At 41.8% G+C, this 23,720-nt stretch overlaps 1 protein-coding gene across 1 annotated transcript in view; it reads left to right on the top strand.

Moving 5' to 3' along the window:
* Myo3b (myosin IIIB) overlaps positions 1 to 23,720 on the top strand; it is a 408,218-nt gene that overhangs the window by 281,565 nt on the left and 102,933 nt on the right. The window contains exons 28-30 of the mRNA XM_048345752.1: positions 89 to 185; positions 19,920 to 19,980; positions 20,897 to 20,996. Coding sequence (XP_048201709.1) covers positions 89 to 185; positions 19,920 to 19,980; positions 20,897 to 20,996 — 258 coding nt within the window. The remainder of the gene's footprint in view (positions 1 to 88; positions 186 to 19,919; positions 19,981 to 20,896; positions 20,997 to 23,720) is intronic.

The raw sequence follows: 23,720 nt of genomic DNA, 5'->3' as shown, positions 1-23,720 counted from the left end.
TAGAAGGCTGTAGAACCTAAACAGGCAATAGAACCTAACACTGCCTGCTTTTGACCTTACCTCACACCTCTAAGTAATTTTTTTTCAGTTCTGAAGACTGACCAGAAAAGCCATCCAGTGGCAGAGCCCAACAATGGCCATGAAGAAACTTCAAGCATCTCCCCTGCTGACACTGAGAACAATCGGTGAGTCTTGTCTGTAGAAGTCCCTTGCAGTAAACTTGGGCACTTCTTTATACTATGGGCTCCATGGTGTTTCTATTGCTCTTTGAGTTCAGCATTATAGTGTTTCCATCTCTGGATTCACATGTCATTCATTAGCTGCAGGCAAGTGTTTATTCTACAAAGAAATATGAACACAATTTTGCATTCTTGTCATGGCAAAACCTATACTTAGCCTCATTTGGTTAAAGCAATAGTTCTTAATGGGAGTGGATCCCCTTCTCGTCACTACCACAGGACAGTTGGCAATGCCTGGAGAAATATTTTGTTTTTACAATGTTGGGAGGAAGGTCTGTAGCTATTAATATCTAGTAGATAGAAGTCAGTTAATGCTGTTACATCACATCTCCCATAGCAAGGGAACATCCAACCCAAAATGTCAGTAATCCTGAAGCTGGGAATCCCCAGATTCAGGCAAAAACCAAAAGGGAATACTATAACTTCCTGTCTTCTCACAAGTTTGGGCTTAGGTAGAGTAGGGTTTGCCCAGGGCCACAATGTACTGTTTCCCATGGGTATCTGGGCAGCACAGTGTCTGAAGGGATTGTGCCCATTGCTAAATGTGAGCTCAGACCAGGCTGTGATGCTAAGCCTGAAAACTTAAAGAATTCTTAAGACTGTTTCTCAGGACAGATTTCTAATCTACCTTCTCTCAGAAAAGCTTCCCAGCCCCCAGAACATGTGTCACCAGGAGGAAGACACAGATATAGGAGGGAATATAGGCTGTGGAGAAGGAAGGACCTAAAAGGAATGAAACTTGCCTCTTGTATTTTACTCCAAATGACTATGATTAACTACACTAACAGTTTAGTCAATGATCTGGAAAAAGAAGCAGGTTATTAAGGCGTCCTTTGCATCTTTGTATCTGGAAAGAGAGGAAGTCTTGATTTGCAATTTAAATTTTCTTTTGAGATTTCCTGGTATATTTTTGAAATTTGAATAAGTAAAATTCTCAATACTTCTCTCATGGTTTCAAATTGCTATTGAACTACTTTTGAAATAGTCTACTTTGAATGACTTCCCTTCCCATAGTTTTAAGAGCTCATTTGAGGGAACTTGAGCAACAGATCTAACACCTCCTATTAAAATAACTAACTCAGAACTTTTAGCATGGCAGAAAAAACAACATATATCAGGTAGAAGCCAGGTGCTGGTGGCTCACACCTGTAATTCCACCTACTCAAGAGATTGTGTTCTGAGATCAAAGTCAGCTGGGGCAAGGAAGTTTGTAAGACTCTTATCTCCAATTAAGCATGGGCACACACACAGAAGTAAAGCAGTGGCTCAAGTGGTAGAGCACTGATCTTGAGCAAAAGAGCTCAGAGACAGCATGGCGGATCTTGAGTTCAAACCCCAGATTGGCACAAACAAATAAAATAATAAGTGGCAGATAGAAGACTTGGTTTCGGATCCCAGCACTAATAACTTTCAGCTGGGTCACCTTGGGCAAGTCAGTGATAGAAAACGGAATCACAGCTGGCCTAAACTCCCATGCAATTCAGAGGACAACTGACTTGACTGGGAAACCCCAAGCTCTTTTCTGAGGGGACTTGACAATCTTCTCTTACTTTATCTGTCTTTATTCTCATCTTCCAGGCCACAGGCCTTCCTGGCTCTGCAGGTCTGGTCACTCTAGGCATTGCAGGGAAGTTCAGACTCCCTCTGAAGGCTCCCTGGTGGAATCTACAGCAAATAACCACAGAGTAGACAGAGGAGCAGAAAAAAAGGGTTGCAATTTATCCAAATGCTCATGTACATGGGAGCCATACAAACTACGAAACAGTATGAAGGGCCTGATGCTTGGGGTTCTTTATAGAGAAAAGGAAAGTAGAGGTCTGTGGGCAATTTTAGTAGAAGAGCAAATAGTTATTAAGGAAGAGAATGTATATGGAGAACAGACAATAATCTGGGGAAAAGCCCCTCTGGCCTCTGGGTGTGGTGTTTGACTTTAAATCTCTTCCTCTGAATTGCTCTCCATTAGCATGAGAAATCACTGGATAAGCAATGTCCCACAGAGATAAATGACAGATTTGGAGTCTGAATTCAGATCTTCTGTCTCTAACAGTAACAACAGCTAACACTTGGCATTCATTAATATCTTGGGGGTTGTGCTAAGTGTTTTACATGTGTTAAATGACCTGAGCTGTGGAAGACACACATATTTTATAATTTCTGACATTTAGAGATTGTAAGCAACTTCTAGGGTCACTTAATACAACGAGAATATCAGGATTTGAATGTAGTGGCTTCCACTCAAACACATACACTTATAACTAACACATTCTGTCTTGTTGGGCTCAGACCCTGAATGACTAATCCAGGACTTTTTTGTGTGCTCTTAAACCATAAACCACAACCTAGTGAGTGGGAATATATTTGGATTGGAATACAACAGTCACCCTCATTAATGACAAAGATTCCAGCACCCATTTCCTGGGAGAAAGCCTCCAGCCTGCGGGAAATGACCAGGTCCTCCCATCTGGGCATGGTGTAAAGTTAGGGAAGCACCAGCCTGTAGTTGAGAGTGGTCTGTGGTTGGGGTGTCAGGCCTCTTCCGCTTCCTTCTGGAACCTGTAAGGGTGTCTGGCAAATGACAGATGTGAATAGTCTTTGTAGGTGGTGGTGCTTTGTTCCTATGATGGTAATCTTTTATTTTTATACTGCTAACTACAATAGTGAGGATTGTGCCCCTTAATTTAATTTGGCCTGCATATGGCAAAGCTTTCGCTAGGCTTTTTATGTTACATTCTTTAGCACAGCCAGCCTGTTGTTGTGTAAAAGGAACTCCTAGGAAGGAGGCTGATAATGCTGGTGCAAGTATTTTTTTAATAGGGCCACTTGCAACTCATCCTCAGAGAAATGACTTCATGGTGGGCCACTTCAGCGAGGGTTCAGCCTGATAGTGACATGAGAACCTTCAACTCTCAGGCTACAAGGGCTGACAACTGAAGGAAGAGAAAAGGAGCGCAGGACTATGGGGCTTGTAGCCAGTTGGGCTGACCTCACAGTTGATGAGCTGCAGCAGCAGCGTCCTAGGCAGCAGGGCCAACTGTGGGCCAGATTTTCATGTAGGCTGTGAAATGCAGATTGCCACATCGCTTGACAGTGCCCCGTGTGGGAGTCATCACAGCAAAGCGTGGTGTGCTGGGATGATTGAACAGAACAGAGCAGATCCTCCAGCAAACATCCTACGTCTTTTGGTGAGGTTGGTGCTGTCCTGAGTTAGAGGACATTGCATGGAACTAGAAGGAAATGGAGGTGCAGATGATGTGGGTGATGTTCTGGGTGTTAGCTCATTTGGGTAGAAAAAGATGTGCTTTGGTGATAGGTCTGAGTTGGAATCTAATTCAACTAAGTAGTTGGGCAGGTTCTATTCTCTTCCTAGATCTCAGCATCCTAGACTGGAAAATAATTGAGATGATCAAGAATCCATGCAAGGAGCTAGTATACAGTTCTAGTCATGCCTGTAATCTTAGCTACTCAAGCTGAAATTTGAGGATCCTGGTTTGAAGGCAGCCTGGGCAGACAAATCCAAGAGACTCTTATTTCCAATTAGCAAACACAAATCTGGAAGTAGAGGCAGGCTCAACTGGTAGAATGCCAACTGCAAGACAAAAGCAAAGCTGAGCAAACATGAGAGGCCTTGAGTTCAAGCCTTTGTACTGGCTGGCCTGCATGCACACATGCAACATCATAAATGCTCAGTAAGGAAGTGGTGAGTAGTTGATTAGTCATGGTGTCAATAGTTGCAATAATAGTAACAGTGTTACCATTTAAAAGGTTTCTATAATATTAACTTCTTAAGAAGGGTCAAGGGTCAAGACCTCTCTGGTTTATCTTCAAAATTATAGACTACAGTAAACACTGAGGTTTTCAACACTTGGGAATCTTTGAACAATGTTCACTCTGTGTTTTAACTTGAGTGCCAGCTTTTACTTTTTGTCCTTGGCTCTTATCTCAGGAGTAAATCTCTGATTGACTTTGTGCCCCAAATTTACCCTTGCCAATCTGGCCAGGGTGCCATTAGCATACCCACAGATGATAACTGTCAAGGCTCCACTGATCCTTAGTCATCTTAGACTTCCTATATTTTTCTGTTACTAATTGGTCACATTTATTTTCAAAACCTTTTGAAGCCAGAAACCTTATCACCAGTTGAAAGGAGCTTCAAGGAAAAAGATCTGTTTTGAGTTACATTTTTCCTTGTGGATTTGCTTATAGTTGTACATAAATATTTATCTGAATTATTTCAACAAACCTAAATCATCCGTGATCCTTATGCAAAGGAACCTTTTAGAAGATTCATGTATGTCAAGAATGTCAGCAATCTCTTTATAGTATAAGGTTCCAAGGACCAGGGGCCTCTTTTCAAATAGTTGGAGCTGTTTGATGGTTTTCAACATGTCTTTTGTTTTCCAATTTCTCTATGTTTCTTCTCCTGTCATTCCTTCTGAATAGGGTTCTTCCACCAGTCCTTTCATTACCTATTGATATTTTCCTTATCCTTCAAGATCTCATGCTTATGGCACCTCCTGCGGGGCCTTGAAGGAGAAGAGTATCACAGGTGTGAGAAGCAGAGTAGCCATGGCCCACCAGCAGGGTGGGGGTGGGGGGCTACCAAGAGGGAGGGCCCAGTGGGAGGGGTGGTGTGAGGGAGAACAATAATGAAGTAATGGGGAGTATGAGAGGCTTCAACAGCTGTACAACATATTTTGGACATTTTTCTACAGGCTAAAAGATGCAAACACAGTTTTTGAGTAGATGATCATCCACAGACAAATCTTATTTGGTCTGCACAATCTTTGAGTTTCTTCGTTTTCAACATATAAATATAGATGCATTTTGTGTAACAACTCAGATTTCTGATAGCTTTTGAAAAATTGGAGTATCTGGTAGGGATGTGTGAAGCTGAGTGGATGCCGCTAGCCTGCTTACCGGTGCTCAAGCCTTCAGGCATACTATGTCTTATTCCAGCCCTTTGTGCACACGGTCCCCAACAAGACTAGGCTACAGACTTCAGGACTACAGACTGTCTCTGTTCAAGTCCTAGGTCTCTGGTCCAACCAGCTCAGTGACCTGGGACCAGTGTGTTTCTAACAATGGCATCTCCATCATATGGCCATTGTAAATCACAAGAAATATTTGAAAGACTACCTAACACAGTAAGTGCACACCAATGTTATCTGCTATTGTGTATCCTGGGAGGGATAATAAACTAGAGCTGAAACTGTCATTTGTATCACTCACAAAAGAGTTTAGAATCTCTGGTCATTGTGAGTATTAAATAATACAGGGATACAGGGTTATGGGTGCCTTTGTTCTAAAGACATGCTTTGTGGTTTTCTTAAATTTGACTTGAACATACTAATTTTAATATAAAATAAAGACCTGGGTTTCACAAAAGGCAACAATATAAACTAAATAGGTGCAGGGGCATGCTGTTAACACAAGATCATTTTTCTATAACGAATCTACCTTTCTAACTAAAAAAAAAGAAGATAACCTCTTGGGCATCTACCCAAAAGATTACAAGCAAGACCACACTAAAGCCACCAGCACAGCTATGTTCATCCCAGCACTAATTGTCATTGCTAAAATATGGAACTAACCCAGATGCCCCTCAGTCGACAAGTGGATCAGGAAAGTGTGGTACATATACACAATGGAATTCTATGCCTCTATTAGAAAGAACGACATTGCCCCATTCGTAAGGAAATGGAAGGACTTGAAAAAAATTTTGCTAAGTGAAGCGAGCCAGACCTAAAGAAACATGGACTGTATGGTTTCCCTCATAGGGAATATTTAGTACATGTTTAGGCTAGTCATAGCAGAAGATCACAATAGCCCAACAGCTATGCCCTTATGAACACATAACATGATGCTAAGTGAAATCAACTCCATGTTATGAAAACAAGTGTTATATCATTGTGGTAATTATTTTCAACTTGCATGTGAAACCGTACCATTTTTTTTGTTGTTGTTGTTTCTCTTGTATTCCCTTCCTGTGGTTCTACCCCTGCTATCTCTGTATCTCATCTGAATACTCTGGATACTGTATATATGTGTATTAGAACTAGGGAAAGGAAAGGAAATATCAAAATCAGGAAACAAAGGATAAAAAGACAATTCCAAAAGCAATGCTTACAAAACCATTTGGTGTACAACTCATGAAGGGGAGAGGGAAAGGGGGATGGGGGGAGATGAGGGAGGAGGTAACAAGTTGAACAAGAAATGTACTCACTGCCTTACATATGAAACTGTAACCCCTCTGTACTTCACTTTGACAATAAAGGGGAAAAAGAGGAAAAAAAATAACCTCACCTTTGGATAGGGACTTAGCTAACTGTTTTCTGTAGGAAGTTCAGTTTTTGGTAGGTAGCTGTGGATGTATGCCATCTCAAGGCTAGCTGCAGTTGCTCACATATGTAATCTCACCTACTTCAGAGACAGAGATCAGGGAGACTGCAGTTTGAAGTCCAACCCAGGCAAGAAGTTTTTGGGATCTCTATCTCAACAAATAAGCCAGGCATGGCTGCAATATTAGCTACACCAGAGACCCTAGGAATGGGTAGTGATCCAAAGAGGCTGGCCTCAGGCAAAATGTGAGACACTAGTCAAAAATAAGTAAAGCAAACAAGATCTGGGGCACTGGGGACATAGCTCAGGTGGCAGAGTACCTGCCTAGCAAATGTGATGCTCTGAGTTAAAAATTAGTACCACATAAAACACCAAATTCTAATTCAGGATCAGTTGCTAGGAAGTAAGACATGGTGAACTTTAGAAGAAATGATGGGAGAATGCACACTTGACAGTCTTCCAACCCTCCTACTACCCATGAGATCTACACTTCAAGGCAGTGTTTTTGTGCCTGGTAACTCAGGCAAGGACAGGTAGCTTGTCATGAGAACCAGTGTTTGGCTTCCCAACATATATAAGTAGTTTATTCCACCAAGGCCCTTGCTATTGACATGCCGTCTATCCTGAGCACACTTGCTATTGGCAAAATTACTGTACACACTTGGTGTGCAAAGGTGGGTTCACTAGAAAAATCAACACCTTTACAAAGTCCACACTTGATTCTTCTCAGATAAACAGCATCTGAAACTGAATGATGTCCTCAAGATTCTAAAACATCCTATCTTTAAATTGTGTGTTAAGATGTCTGATGGAATGCAGCCAAGCATATTGGTATACATTTCTAATCCCAGCTACTCAGCAGGTGGATGTAGGAAGAGTGTAGTCTGAGGCTAGCCCAGGCAAAAGCAGGAGACCCTATCTGAAAGATAAACTAAAGCAAAAAGGCTGAGGATGTGGCTCAAATGGTAGATGCCTGCAGAGCCAGCTCAAGAACCTGAGTTCAAACCCACACACCGTAAACAGTGAACAAAAATATGTCTTTTTAATCAGTTTTAATCAGTTTTCTAAGGAAATGTCAAGTGACTTCTCTCGTTTCCTCTTTTCCTTCCCTCCTCTTCCCTTCAGTTCTTCTCTCCCTTCATCTTTTATTTTCTTCTGCCTTCTTTCCTGCCATCCCGCCTTTCTTCTGATTCCCTTTTTTTCTTGTCTCTCTCCTTATGCAGTTAATTCTTACATTTCTTTCTTTTTTTTTTTTTTTTTGCCAGTCCTGGGGCTTGAACTCAGGGCCTGAGCACTGTCCCTGGCTTTTTTATTTTGCTCAAAGCTAGCACTCTGACACGTGAGCTACAGTACCACTTCCGCTTTTTCTATATATGTGGTGCTGAGGAATCGAACCCAGGGCTTCATGTATATGAGGCGAGCACTTTACCACTAGGCTATATTCCCAGCAATTGTTACATTTCTAAAGGTCTGATTTCTAGTAGAAAATGGCAATTTCAAGTAATGACAGAATCTAGTAAAGTCTCTGATCATTTCTTTACCTCTTGTTCCTTCCAGAATTGCCCATTTTTCAAATGTAAGAATATCCAGCCAGGTGCCAGTGGCTCATACCTGTAATCCTAACTACTCAGGAGGCTGAGAGTTGAGGATTGTGTTTCAAAGCCAACCCAGGCAAGAAAATCTATGTGACTCTTATCTTTAATTATTGGTCCCCAAAGCTGGAAGTGGAGCTATGACTCAAATGGTAGAGTATTACTCTTGAGCAAAAAAGCTCCAGGCCCAAGGACCAGCACACACACACACACACACACACACACACACACACACACACACACACACACTTCTAAAAATTCAGCACATTGGTGACATCTACTTTCTCTACATCCTTTAGACCCTTACTATATTCAGGCTCACACTATGTTTCCACTAAAAATACATATAGATCCTATTTTGAAGAATTTGGGGGAAAACTCCAGTGCAAAGTATTACAGGAAACAATATTTTTACTTTATACAAAAATAAAATTTGCATGTTTCATTATCAATACTTAAAGATACCTAGATCAAAGCCAGGTGCTGGTGGCCCATGCCTATATTACTAGCTATTTGGGAGGCTGAGAGCTGAGGATCATGGTTCAAAGCCAACCTAAGCAGGAAAGTCCATGAGACTCTTATCTCCAATTAAACACCAGAAAGACAGAAGTGGAGCTGTGGCTCAAGTGGCAGAGCACTAGCCCCTTGAGCAAAAAAGCTCAGAGATAGCTTCCAGACACTGAAGTAAAGCCTCAGAACCAACACACACACACACACACACACACACACACACACACACACACACACACACACACACGTGCGCGCATGGGATATCTAGATGATAATCTGGGAAAAAATCAATTCTGTACATTCCCACAATCTTACTAACTTTATTTGCTTCTTTTGGCTATAAGAAAAAAAATGTGTTTTAGTTCCAAGTACATTTTGTGAATTAAATAGCAACTGGCTTCAAATGGTAATGCACAGATACACCAAGATATGCCCCATCTGCATTGTACCATCTCTGGAAGCAGAAACTTGAGCAAGTGTCTGTTATAAAACAGTGGTTCACACCTGTGCTCTAGCTGAGATCTGAGGATCACAATTCAAAGCTAGCCTGGGCAGAAAAATCTGAGACACTCTTATCTCTAATAAACTAACCAGAAAAACCTGAAGTGGTACTGTGGCTCAAGTGGTAGGACCTTGAGCACAAAAGGGCTCAGGGACAGCACCCTGGCCCTGAGTTCAAGGCTCACCACCAACAGAAAAAAAAAGTGGTAATGTTGCATCCCTCTGTGTGCATCTTTCAGACTTGTTACCCTGATTCATAGACAAGATGTCTGAATGGCGAGGAGACAGAAAGCACTGGTGATCCAGAGCTCTTGCTACTGCTGTGATTTGGTAAATTAGATAATAAACAGTCTCTATACCAGGATTCTAGTGTCCAAAGATCAACATAGTCTGGAGATGCAGCCAGGAGGAACGTCCAGGCTCAACACAGACCCTCCCCAGAGAGTCCTTGTGTCAATGAGGAGGGCCAGTGCTCCTGGCTGTGTCCCAAGACTCAGAGTGGGGCTATCGTTTTTGTTTGCTTTGCAAATATCTTAATGGGAAGTGGTTCAACACCACCTATGGGTTAATCTGAGGGGCTCTGCCTGGCAGCTGTTGGCTCTGAGAACCACATGGTGGCTCTCCACTCTCTGGTGGAGGGAGGCATGCTGGCGTTCACTACCCTGTGCCAGGTTGAGGCATCTTCTTTGCTTATTGGATTTACCAACTGGCAGGAAGCACGTTGTTGTATTTTATTTTTAGTTTGCCTCCCCTGGAGAGGGGTGAGGATTGTCTTCTCAGATCCAATGTGTTTTGCACTCTAAAGTAGGACAGTTGTAAAAATAATTTTCATAAGCACAAAACATCCTGGATCACCTAAGCTCATTCTGGCAGAACTAGAAAGTTGGTATTAAAAGAGGTGGTGTGGTGATGGCAGTGTTGTTCAGGAAAAAAGATCCAGTGTGCTCTCCTACAGGACAGATAAGCAGTCAGAGCTGCAGCCCCATCTGTACTTGAGACCCAAAGAACGGAATGGGTGCTGAATCTCTTACTAATCTCACCTTCCCACAGCCCCATCCACCTTAATGTGGCTTTTCCGGTGTCTTGACCCTAGGTGAAGAATGACTTTCTGGATGACATGACCAATCTGTGCCTTCCTAGGTTTGTCTGCTGACATGGACACAGTCGATCTTTCTCTGGGCTTTTCTCACTGGGGTTTGGGCAGGGTCAGATGGTTTCCACAAAATATGTTGGATAAATCCCTGGAGTGATGACAGACATCTTCTAATACCGCATTTATAAGAATGCACAAAGTTCTGTACATTTTGGAAAAATCATCCAGCTGCTCTTAGGAACAGTGTACTGTACTTCGAAAGCCTTGTTTGTTCCTCGGCTTTTTGTAGGGCTGCTGCTGGTGAGAGCAGGGGTCCTGGAGGCTGTTAGGGCTGCTTCTGAGGTCAGGGACTCCTTGCAGCCATTCCTATACTCAGGGCTTCAGTTCGGCTGTGTTTGAATGGAAAATTAAATACAGTACAATAGCTACCTCTCCAAACTGTAACCATTAAATGAGATTAACATAGACAGAGTAGATAGCATCTTCTCTGACACATTAACAACACACATACTTAGTGGTAACAGGAGCAATTATTGCAGTCTCCAAGGCCTCTGCCTTTATGTAATCCTTGATATTATACCTTTTGCCTAAACTACTTATCTAGGAGTCCATCATTCCCAGTCTTTAAAATGAAACTCATGATAGAACAATTTGAGTATTATAATAAAAGAGCTCATTGAATAAGAATTCATGAGTCCACCTTGATAGAAGGAAAGAACGGAAAGAGGATGGAGGAAAGGAAACTTTTTCTTGTAATTAAATGTGAGAAAATAGCCAGGCACTGGTGGCTCAGGCCTGTAGTCCTAACTACTCAGGAAGCTGAGATATGAGGATTGTGATTCAAAGCCAGCCTGGGCAAGAGAGGATGTCCTGTTCTTCAGTCAGATAATTCATCAGCCAGTTTTTCCTCAGGTTCTCAGACCCTTCTGCATTCATGTTAAAATGTCTGTCCACCTCATCTTTACTCTGGTGTCTCTCCTCAAGTTTTCCTGCATGATAGTGGCTGATTTATTACTACCCACTGCACATGATACTGTTTAGGCTTATTACTTTTATTAATTCTCTAAATTCTCTCTGACACCCCATCTCTCACCTGTCTTTGAGCCCATTATTGAGGCTCACACACAAAACACATTTCATTTTGGTACTTCCTGCTTCTCTTTCCCAGAACTGAATGAGACTGTTCTTAGAATTTTCTTTTCCTTTTTTTCCCCTTGGCTGCTGAGAATTGAAGCCAGGGCTTTGTGCATGCTAGGCAAGTACTCTACCGTGTAAGCCATATCCTAGCCCTTGTATTTTTGTTTTGTTTTGTTTTTGTTGGTTGTGGGGCTTGAACTCAGGGTCTGGATGCTGTCCTTGAGCTCTTTTGCTCTAAGTTTAGTGCTCTACCACTTTGAGCCACAGTTCTACTTCTGGTCTATGAGTAGTTAACTGGAAATCTCACAGGCACTTTTCTTCCTGGGCTGGCTTCAAACCACGATCTTCCACTCTCGGCCTCCTGAGTAGGTAGGGTTACAAGTGTGATTTTACTTTGCCAAGGTGGGTCTTAAGCTCATAATCTTCCTCCTTCTGTTTTCTGGGTAGCTGGGATTACAAATATAGACCATCTTGCTCTCAGAAATAAAGGGGGTGGGGGACTGGGTTTAGCATTATCTTTTGTAGATGTGGTAGTAAAAAGACATTTTTTTAAAACCCCGTAAGTTAGATTCACCTTTCTATGTCTCAGTTGGACAAGTCACCCCATCCTCTGGGCCCCTGCTTCCCGAGTGACAGCATGAAAGGGGTGGAGTATGTTTCCTTTATCCTGAGTCTATACCTTGGCCTAATTCCATCTTCAGAACAGTAAAACCATAATTCAGAAGTGGCCTGATCCGCAAGTACCTCAGTGCCCCATCCTAGCCAAGTGTGAGCACACAACTGTATTCCCAGCTACTTGGGAGGCTGGGGTTTAGGCATCATAGTAAAACTTTTCCCAAAACAAAGCAGAACCAAAAACCCACCCAAAGGAAAAGCAAAGGCTGCAGAGAAGAAGCCACTTAGCTACCTCATCATTATTTTTCTTTCCTTGAAGTTTCTGTGATTGGGGATTTGTCTTTTAGAAGTATAACCATAACAGTAAGTATAACACCCTGTTAAGTTTGTCTTGTATTTCAAACTATCCCTTGATTTAATTCTTTCTGGGTATGTATGTTTGTGGTACTGGGGCTTGAACTCAGCCTCCCACTCTCACTGGGCTTTTTGGTTCAAAGATGGTGCTCTACCACACTTTTACTTTTGGCTTCTTAGTGGTTAATTGTAGGTAAGAGTCTCATGGATTTTTCTGTCCAGGCTTGTCTATGAACTGCAATCCTCAGATCACAGCTTCCTGAATAGCTAGGATTCTGACAGGCATGAACCAGCAGTGCCCAGCTGATTTAATTTTTTAATCCTGTTATATTTTATTTTATTATTTTTTCTGCCTTTTCTTACTGGCTGAGGCAAGAGTTTTTATATACATTTTGCTCAAAAATAGAGGCACTGGGCTGGGGATATAGCCTAGTGGCAAGAGTGCCTGCCTCGGATACACGAGGCCCTAGGTTCGATTCCCCAGCACCACATATACAGAAAACGGCCAGAAGCGGCGCTGTGGCTCAAGTGGCGGAGTGCTAGCCTTGAGCGGGAAGAAGCCAGGGACAGTGCTCAGGCCCTGAGTCCAAGGCCAAAAAAAAAAAAAAAAAATAGAGGCACTGATTGGGTGAAGTTAGGACCTCATATGTGGCAAATCAAACTAAAGGATTTCTACTATGATTTAAGCTTTATATAAACAACAAATCACCTTTATCATATAAGTATGTCCTATGAAGTACTTGAAAATACTTAGAGTTATTCATTGTTTATCTGAAATTCAGATTCAACTGGATGTCCTGTAATTCATGTGGCCACTCTAGCCCAAGTGCTTCAGAACTAATTGGTCATGAATATGTATGTATACAGCATGAATAGGTATCCTAAAGTGCTCTAAGCCCTTCCCAAATAGTTACAGTGCTCTTCTAACCTCTATATTCCACAATGTGAAATTTTTTGTCTATATTAAAAGGCATCAATTCCTACTTATCTTGATTCAGATGTCACTTTTTTTTTTTTTTTGCCAATCCTGGGGCTTGAACTCAGGGCCTGAGCACTGTCCTTGGCTTCTTTTTTGCTCAAGGCTAGCACTTTGCCACTTGAGCCACAGCGCCACTTCTGGCCATTTTCTATATATGTGGTGCTGAGGAATTGAACCCAGGGCTTCATGTATACAAGTTGAGCACTTTACCACTAGGCCATATTCCCAGCCCCAGATGTCACTTTCTGAAGCCACTTAAATCTAAAATTGTAGACCTTGCCCAAGCACTTTCCCCTCTTTTTCTGCTTTCTCTTTGATTTCGCCTCTTTCTCTGCTTTGGCACATTCTCCTATTGAATATAAAATTTTTGCCTTCATTTGTTTTAGTTACTGTCTGCCACTAGAATGTAGTGGCAGGAATCTCAGAATCCCCATTCTTTGCTGTACCATTGGGGATGCCAGTAACAGTGGGAGACTAACTGAACGGTGTTTGTGGGGAAAATGGATGGTGTCCTAGAAGTTGAGGAGGAACCCCCAAAGGTCAGATACACTGATGATCACATAGAATCTTCAGAAGGCTTACCACCAAATTGGAACTGGAGCATAGCACAATACTGATAGATAGTCATAAGGTAGGTAACAAGTCAGGCCAGGGGTCAAGGAATATCTCCAGATATAGTGGGACTTCATTTAACCCACCACCAGCAAATTTTCTAGAGCTGAATGTTAGTTGACACAGCTGTCATTTATTAAGATCCCAAATATGATCATGTGACTGATAAAGTGTCCAGTAATAAGATGCTGGAAGTAAAGAACATAGTCTCAGTGTCTTCCAAGTCTGATTTGTATCTGTCTATGACTCAGACATCCCATGCTTCAGTTTTCTGATCTGTGAAATGGGGGCATCCAGAGGACTTGCTTCACTAGCACTGGTGCATGGTTAAATAAGATGGTCTGTCAAGTCTTGGCACGAGGAAGCTGCTTCAGTTGCCATCTGAAGGCGTGTCACTAACTTCTACTCCATGCCATTGAAAGCACTGCACAGCCCTTCTGCTGCGCTGTGGTCCTAACCTGGGTCCTGCATCTTCTTGAGTAGGTGGCAGTTCTCTTTGTCACTGCTGCCATCTTCATTCTATCCCCTGGCTGGGGGCGGGGCTTTCTCTGTGCTGTCTTGGCTGCAGACAAAGAGCTAAAGCAAGCTTTACAAGTGGCTCTCAGTGGAGTACCACTTCTTCCAATAGGACAAGCACTATCAGCAAAACCAAGGAAAGCCTTCTGCTCCTGCTTTAGACTTTCACAGTGACAGCCGCCTACAGCGAAACAGTGAAAGTGTGTATGTGGTGTGTGTGTATGTGTGTGTGTGTGTGTGTGTAGACAAAAATGCAAGCACTGGCAAATTAAGACTGTAGGCTCACGGCTGGGGAAAGCAATGAGGCAAACAAATATGATCACATTTAAAGGGCTCAGTGGGATTTGGGGAATTAGCCTAAGTCCATAAATCTAACTTATATTAACTTTAAGCAATGGCATTATGAAACATTTATCAGCTTTTTTGACCCTTCTGATTAATTTGTCCTTGAGCCATCTCCTATAATATCTTTGAAAACTATATATTTTAGAGTAAACAAATATCATTTAAATATAACTTACATATTTAATTCATTTAGCAGTATGACTAAAGGGAGTGGGATATGAGGTGTGTGTGTGTTGGTACTGGGGCTTGAACTTATGACATGGGCTCTGTCCATTATCTTTTTCATTAAAGGCTGTGCTGTACTACTTGAGTCACAACTCCATTTCCAGCTTTTTGGTGGTTAGTTGAAGACAAAAATGTCATGGACTTTTTCCTCCTGGGGCTGGCTATGAACCTTGATCCTCAGATCTCAGCCTTCTGAGTAGCTAAGATTACTGATGTGAGCCACTGATAGCACCCAGGCCCCTGAGTTCAAACCCTTGGATGAGCATATGTGCGTGCACACACACACATAGGCGATTGTACTATATAAAATGCCAAGTGAGCTCAGGCCCTGAGTTCAACACCCTTCAACACCCCTCCAGCAAAAAAAAGGAGAGGAAAGGGAAAAGGCATATGGCTTGTTTATCTGAAACTTGCTTTCCTCAAAAGTTCTAGAGCCCTACTGTGTGCAAACATTCTGGTGTGGAGTCAAATAGGAAACCTGCTTGGGAGGAAGAAAGCAATCTCTTGAAGAGCTTCATGTCCCAAAGACTCTTTGTTTAAAGTTATCTAAGCAAGGATAAATTTTCTTAGGCTGATTAGCCTTTCTTTTGGGACTACCAAGCCAGAGATGAGTTTATGACAAGAAATCTTCCTAAATTTAGAGACATCTGGAAGCTAACAAAAATCAACCCACAGTGAATTAACTGTAACCTATCCTGTTTTGAAATTAAAATATACTTTCAAGTGTGAAGCACTAATGGATTTCTTGGTTTGTTTAGAAACCATATCTAGGTTGTATGGCAACAACATGATCTGTGGGGCACGCCCGCCCAGATGCCTTGCATTAAGAGGCAATTAATTGGCCCCGCCTCTTTTCCCAGCTCTGGTGACCTGTGGCTGTTACACACTAGCTGCCCCCGCCTCCCAGCCTTGGGACCACATGTGGCCAAGATGGCGCCTGGAGGTGAACCCGGAGGCGGTCCTATGGGCTGTGACATAGAATTAGGCCTCCTCTTAGGATTGGTCCCTGGGCCCTCCACCCTGGACGGACAGCTCAGGCCTCCCCTCACCGTCCCTAGATAGATGCACGTACAGCCCTCTCCTTCCACCGCTCTCTGACCCGTTTAAGAGCAGCTCCCTTCTCCCATTAAAGTGAGACTTAGCACTAACTGGCTCCTGGACTGTCTGTTTGTCTTCCGACGAAAGGGGGGCTGGGTGTGGGCAGTCTGTCTGCCCTTTCCTCTTCTTGGCTCACCCCATTGGGACATGTTTTCCCGTCTCTCCCGCAGGTCAGGAGAGCACGGGAGGCTAAAAACCCCAACAATCTTCAAAAGTTCATCAAAATTAATAGCACACACAAGAACATAGTAAATTACTCAGGACTCTAAACATTCACACATAGTGAGAGCAAAGGAGGATACTCTTAGGAGAGGAATGCAAAGGTACAATGCCTACGTGCATCTGATCATACAAAAAATTTATCAAAATGAACTTCAGGAAATGGCAGCAAGACTTTTTTTATATTTGTTGCTGTTTCTGTTTTCTTTCTTTTTGTCTTGTTTGTTCATTTATCTATCTTTGGGAGGGCAAGAGAAGCACAGAAATGGAGGGACAACGGGTGAACAAATGCAACAGTGGTACTCACTCACACACTGTGTTGAAAATTAACTATACAACTTGTGAGTGGGGATGGGAGGGAAAAACTGGAAGAGAGAAGGGGGAAGGACTGACATTGTCCACAAAGAAATGTAGACATTACCTGATAAATGTAACTGTAACCCCTCTGCATATCACCTTTATAATAATAATAAAAATTATTCATTGAAAAATTAATAGCACACAAGAAGGTAACTTAAATAAAGCTTAGAAAATGAAGGCTCAGAAGTCAGCTGCCTCCACTTCCATCTAAACAAAAGTTACACATTTGAACCCAAAAGTTACCATACAAGCTTGATGGTTCAGATCCAGCTTCACAGCTGCCTTAATTGTATTGTATACTTGAGTCTCCAGGGTACCTCAGCCAAAGAGGAAAAGAACAAGGAGAGTCCAGGTTGCTACCTGACTCTTTATTAAATCACACACTGGTATTTTACTAGTCAAATATGACTCTTCTAAGAAAAGTTTGGTAATTTGCTCCCCTCCCACCCCCCACCCCCAACAAATCAGCATTTCTCAATGAACTGACAAATTGAATTTGGGAGCTAAGAAGCTGAAGCTTGTCTACAGTGGCTTCACCTAGCATTGCCAGCATGGCATGACAGAGCCAGCTGGCCTCGCAGCCTTCACTGTAAAAAAAAAACGGAGACACTGGGTCTCCTCAGCAGCCAGTTTCTCAGAAGCCAGCCTCCACCTGCCCCCCATCCGGTCACAGTGGGGTCAAGGTTTAAGAGGGAATCAGATGTGAGTCTCCTTTGGGGGCTATTTAGGGCAGATGCCCAGCAGAAGGGCTCTCAGCGGTGACCCAGAGCTCCTGTCTCCCCTAGAATGCACAGTTCAAGCACTCACTGCAGGAGAGCCACTGAGCCCTGGGGGCAATCTGGTTGAGACTTTAGTTATGCTTCTGAGAAGCTAGAGTGCTCTAGAAATGTGCTATGGACCACACAAAGAGAAAGACTTACAAAGAGCCTATTTACAAACCTTTGACAACATTCAGCATTCACAGCTTCTGCCTTTTAGCATGTGATTCCTCAATTCCTCTCAGAGACCAAATACAGGGCACTTTGAAAATATTTTCCAATATGCCTGGAATAATGGTTCATTCCTCTAATCCTAACTGAAGACTGAGAAGATTGCCATTTCAGGCTAGCTGGGGAATATACCAGAGACTCCTTCTGAACCAGTAGCTGGGTGTAGTGGAACATACTTGTCATCCCATCCTAGGAAGCTAGGAGGATTGCAAAACATAAAGCAAGAGAAACCCTATTCACAAAACCAAATCAATGGGATGGAAGGCACTACTCAAGTAGTAGAGCATCTGCCTAGTAAGTAAAAGTCCCTGAGTTCAAACCTTAGCATTACCTAAATATGTATGTGTATATTTAAAATAGCTATACGTGTATGTATGTATATGTATATACATATACAAAGTGCTTGAATTGTCCTAATTGTTCTAAGAATAGACTTCCAGCTTGTTAAGTCAGGATTCACTAAATCTCTTTTAATGTATGAGCTCTTTTTTCCCCCCTAAACATTGCAGTGAGAGACTAAGCCATAAAACACACACACACACACACACACACACACACACACACACACACACACACAAAAGAACCCTGAAACTTCTCACATGTACTTGTTTCCTGTGGGTTTTTTGGGTTTTTTTTTTTTTTTTTGCATGTCCTGGGGCTTGAACTCAGCCTGGATGCTGTTCCTGACCTTTTTTGCTCAAGGCTAACATTCTACCACTTGAGTCACAGCTCCACTTCTGGCTTTTTGATGGTTATTTTAAGATAAAACTCTCATGGACTTTATTGCCTACACTGGCTTCCAGCCACAGTCCTCATATCTTAGCCTCCCAAGTAGCTAGGAATATAGGCATGCACTCCTGGTGAGCCCAAGGGTATAGAGCCCAGCTCCATAGTCTTATTTTACTTGTCCCTCACTCCCCTGTTTTACATAGACTATAAGGTAGATCTAAAGCCTTGTTTAGAGTCAAATTAAATGTTTTGACCAAAAGGAAAAAGATGCAACATGCTGAGCGTGGTGGACATCCCAGGATTGTGATCTCACATCAGTGTGGCTGGACTTCATGAGCACTGACTGCCAACTCGGACCTTCTGATCTCTCCCATGTGCAGTACTTCTCTTGTGACTTGAAAGACAGACCTGCAGTCCTCAGATCTCAGCCTCCTAAGCAGCTAGCATTACAGGTGTGAGCCACCTGCATCCAGCTTAATGTGTTTTTTCTAATGGGCATACTGTTCACACTCTACTATAGGCAGATATATTTCAAAGGTGTTATCCATGAACAGTACACATATATTGAAATATAATGGTTAGTTAAGTAAGGAATAAGATTAATACCATAAAATTGGAAGAAGTTTTAGGAATACAAATACCTTTATGTTGTTCATGAGGATACTAGAACCCATGTCATATGCACATATATATGTGTATATGTATGTAGTTTTTCGCCAGTCACATATGTGTGACTGCATGTGTGTACATGTGGGATCAGGAAACTTGAGGCAGGGTCAGAACATATTTCCCTTTCTGATGAAGTTATTTTTCCTCTCTGTTGGTCCACCTGAAAGGCACTACTATCACAACAATTCTATTTTAACTATATGTCTTACTTAAAGATTTGATTGGGTACAACTGATTCTCCCAGACTTTAAAAGTTACTAATTTACTCAATGTGGTAGGGTTTCCTTTTAAGCTTCTCAGTATGATTCCTATAGGATGCTCTGCCTCCACTATAGGCACCATTCATGTATAACTGGATCGTGCAGAGTATTTTTCAGCAGCAAGTAGTCCTCTCAAATTCTCAGCACCTGGCATTTCCCAGGCCTAGAGATGGCTGCAGAGTCCATGTTAACTTCTTGAATGCTGAATGAATAAGGTGAATGTGTCCAGTGGGAAGCACAGCCTTAGCACCAGCTTGCTTCTCTTCTTGATAAAGTCCACAGGAACCTTGGTAAAGTCAGACAATGCTACTACCCTGAATTCATTTATAGAGGGTTTAGAGGGCAGTTTCCTGACCTTTCTCAGGCTTCTGTGGCTGTTTCTTGGTGTGAGGACTGTTCTAGTCTTTCACAGTTCTTTGTGGGACTGGTCTAGGAAGCTGAGAGTGCATGATTTCCTTCCTCTTTGAAGGAAAAAAAACAGCCTTTCATTTTCAAATCTTTTGAAATTATTATTATTGTTATTTCTTTTCTTTTTTAGGGATTCACAAACCCACAGTTCTCCAAATGGCAGTGATGTCTTTTCTGGACATGCAAATAAGGTAACTAGACATCTTGATTCTGAAGTAACTGTGTATCCTGTTTTCAATCTCATTCAGTCAAGTTCATGATCCTGTAGCCTGTCTGTGATGCTTGGCCAGGCTATCTAAACCTGAAACTGTTAGTCATATTTTGAAGTCTTTGAGACAAAAGCCCAGCCTGCTAAAGAACTTTGGTTCAGCAGAGACAGGGAGGTACAGTGAAGAGAGAATCAAAAGGCTGGAAATTTGCAGCTGAGAATAAATGCTAGCTGCTCCCCGAGGTGATTTGTCTGAGTACTCTACTCTGCAGATGGTGGAGCCTCTTTCTGAGAGAGGACCTGAGGTTCTTTGGTAGCCCTTTGATATCCTGCTTGAATTCAATATGTGAAATGGACGCGTCTCTCTGTGACTTGGAGCCCACAGCAGGCTTTGAAGTCTGATCCAATTTTTGCTGCCTACTATTTGATGTTGAAAGGCTGAAATGAAGAAAATGTACAGTTTTTGCCAGTAACTCTGCCGAGCATATGTAAGATTAAAAAAAAAAATCCTTTGGATGATATACTTAGAAATGTTAAGTAGATTAATACCTTCCTATAAATTTTCTTATTTTTTTTCTTAAGGATAAAAATTAAGTAAAGGGGTAAATTAGCACCTGGATGTTGATCTGACCTGGATTAAAATTAATGTAAGACAGTACTAGGTGAAATAAATAAATGAATGAAGAAAAATATGTTGCGACTTGGCTCCTAATTACCCCTAGGAGGGGACCTTTATTCACTTCAGTGCAAGATGAGGGCAGCCTAGCAATGTCACCAGTGTACTTAGCTGTTTCCCCTTACATTAGGGCTAAGGATCCCTTAGTTTAATGAAAGCCATGTCATTTGGCTGCTCTGTCACAGGATAAAAATGATGGTTCTCTTACTGGGTCTTTCTGAAGCTCGTGGTTGCCGGGACTGCTGTGCTGTGTTGTCAGACATGTCATGCTGCCCCCGATGATGGCCAAGGACTGAGCCCCCAAGAAGCCCCTCACAAACCCAGTAAGACAGACCTTTTGAACTGCTTGCCGCATTGGCACATTGGTGTGCTTGTTAGAAAGTGATGTCTGCGGACTGTCAAAATGGCCTGATGTTAAGATAGCACTCAGGCTGGGCAATCCTAAGGACTGGAAACAAAGCTGGGAAATCCTAAAGACTGGAAACAAAGCTGCATCAAAACAAAGAAGCTTTATCACCTGCTCTTACACTTAAGTTTACGTTACTGAGGGAAGATAATGAGTATCAAAGTGATAACTTTTCTCTTACAAGAACTTCAAATAAAGAAACTATTCCAACACAATTTAGTGGAGTAGGTCATTCAGGGCCACAAGCTCAGGTCTGGTAGAGCATTTGGATTTAGAGTAGTTTTGTATTTTGGACAACATGCCTTTCTCTAGACAAGAGAAAGACATCTTAATACTACATGCCTTTGGAAACTGACATTTCTGGTCCCTTTTCAGAATTCCCTGCTACTAACTATGGTAGATATCAGTTAAAGTCTGTGGGTAGCTACAATCAGTTCTCCTGGAAGATAGAATACAGAACAGGGTTATAAAAAATTATATATAGAAGTTACTCAGGATAATGTGAATTGCTTCAAGGAAAGAAACTCCTTCAACTTAAGATACTCATATTACACTTAATTGACCTCATCTATTTTTCTGAAAAGTGAAGCCATTTCTCAGGTCTTTCCAATTTTCTTTTTTTCCAGTTTTTCAGTGACAAAGCAGTATAGAGTGAAATGGATATACATAAAAATGACTGACCTTCAGTTCTTACAGAACTTAAACTTTTTTACACAAGAGATATGCCATAACCTTTTTCATAGATATGCAGTAAATGGTAACAAATCTGCCACAGGCAATAGTTTCCTACAGCCAGTCAGTGTCCAGGAAAAAAGTTACAAGGAGGTAGGAGGCGGGAGGAGGATTTAGAAGAAAGACAATGTGTCAGAGCAGAGTCTATGATGCAAGAATTTAGTTGGTATTTTTCTCTCCTCCACAGAAAAATCTCTATCTTTTAATTGAAGTTTTTAGCACATTTACATTTAATGTGATTGTTGACATCTTTTGGTTCCAATCATCCTGCTATTTGTTTTTATTGTTTCTCATCTGGTCTTTGTTCTATTTTGGTATTCTGCTTTAAAGTAGGAATAACTCCCCAAAAGATAAAACAATATCTCATTGAGTAGCTAAAAGCATAGGTCTTAAGTCAGGCCTATCTGGCTTCACATCTCTGCTCTCTGGTTATATAGGTTAATCAGGTTATATAACAACTCTGTCCCTCATTACTCCCACATAAGCTCAGTAGTTCATACCTGAGAGGGCTGTGTTGAGGATTAATTGAGTAGCCCAAGTGAAGTCATGGCACAGTACCAGGAGTTCAGTAACTGTCAGCTACTGTGGTGGCTTTTGATATTATATAAATACAATTAATCTAGGAGTGTAAGCAACAGGTTGAGAAATGATTTTTTTACTGTAAGACATTAAGTTATGATAGAATAGTTGAGGGGCATAACATATACTGTATTTTCAATGATTCATTTAGAAAAATATTGTCTAAGGAAAAACTTATTTATGAATTGCAAACCTAGCTTACATAAATAGCTATTAACTTTCATCTTACAACTGTTTCCTCTTACAATTGTTTCAATTTTCTCTTGGTGGGTCATTATCAGTATTACTTCCTCTGATGCTTTCTTATGGGCAGCATCCAATGGTGTTCTTTCTCTCTTCTAACTTCTCTTATGCACAAAAGCTCAAGGAGCCTTTCTAACATAAACCTGATACTCTGTTCTCTTCAGTGGCTCAGCATCAATTCTTATGTGGCATTCAAGGCTTTCTGTGTTCTAATCAACTTTCTTTCTAGTTCTGATTTGCACTGATGTCTTTTGTCTCATTTCTCTCCAAATCTTTAAACTGTTCTCTATCCCTGGACAAACCTGATATGTTTTCTCTCTCTCCTTTGTGACATTGGTCACATTCCCCCTTCTATTCCATGTCTTTCCAATTCACTCAGCACAGTCCTTCCCATACTTCAAGGTCCATTCTTCAATGGCTGCCTGTCCTGTGTCCTCTGGCTTTTCAGGTACCTAACCTACCCTGCCTCCTACTGGTTATTTTCATTCATCTGATAGGCTTTAAGCTTTCCAGAATCATAGCTATACATTTCTCCTCACCACTCAGCCTAGGTTCTTTTCTTCCCCCATATGCCGAGGCTCAAGTTCAGGGCCTTGCACTTGCTTAGGTTTTACTATTGAGCTATATCACAGTCCCTGGTCTAAATTCTTTTATTCTTGAGCATTCAAAGCCCTTATGAAATACAATGAAAGCAAGCGGAAATCAGAACTCCATTTGAATAAGCAAACCATGGAAATAGCCAAAAAATATTTTTCTAGTAATCCTAAAAGCAAGTAAATATCTCCTGACATTTAACTATAACATCCTAGTGAAATTGGAGCTGGGAATATGGCCTAGTGGTAGAGTGCTTGCCTCACATACATGAAGCCCTGGGTTCAATTCCCCAGCACCACATATATAGAAAAAGCCACAAGTGGCACTGTGGCTTAAGAGGTGAGTGCTAGCCTTGAGCAAAAAGAAGCCAGGGACAGTGCTAAGGCCCTAAGTCTAAGCCCCAAGACTGGCAAAAAAAAAAATACTTGAGAAATAAATTAAAATACTTCAAGTTATATCATTTGTTGCTGTTGCTTTGGGTCAAGGACAGGGG

This window comes from Perognathus longimembris, chromosome 4 (genome assembly GCF_023159225.1).
Source record: "Perognathus longimembris pacificus isolate PPM17 chromosome 4, ASM2315922v1, whole genome shotgun sequence".
NCBI lineage: Eukaryota > Metazoa > Chordata > Mammalia > Rodentia > Heteromyidae > Perognathus > Perognathus longimembris.
Note: the sequence above shows the minus strand (reverse complement) of the source record. Positions and strands in the feature narration are given on the sequence as shown.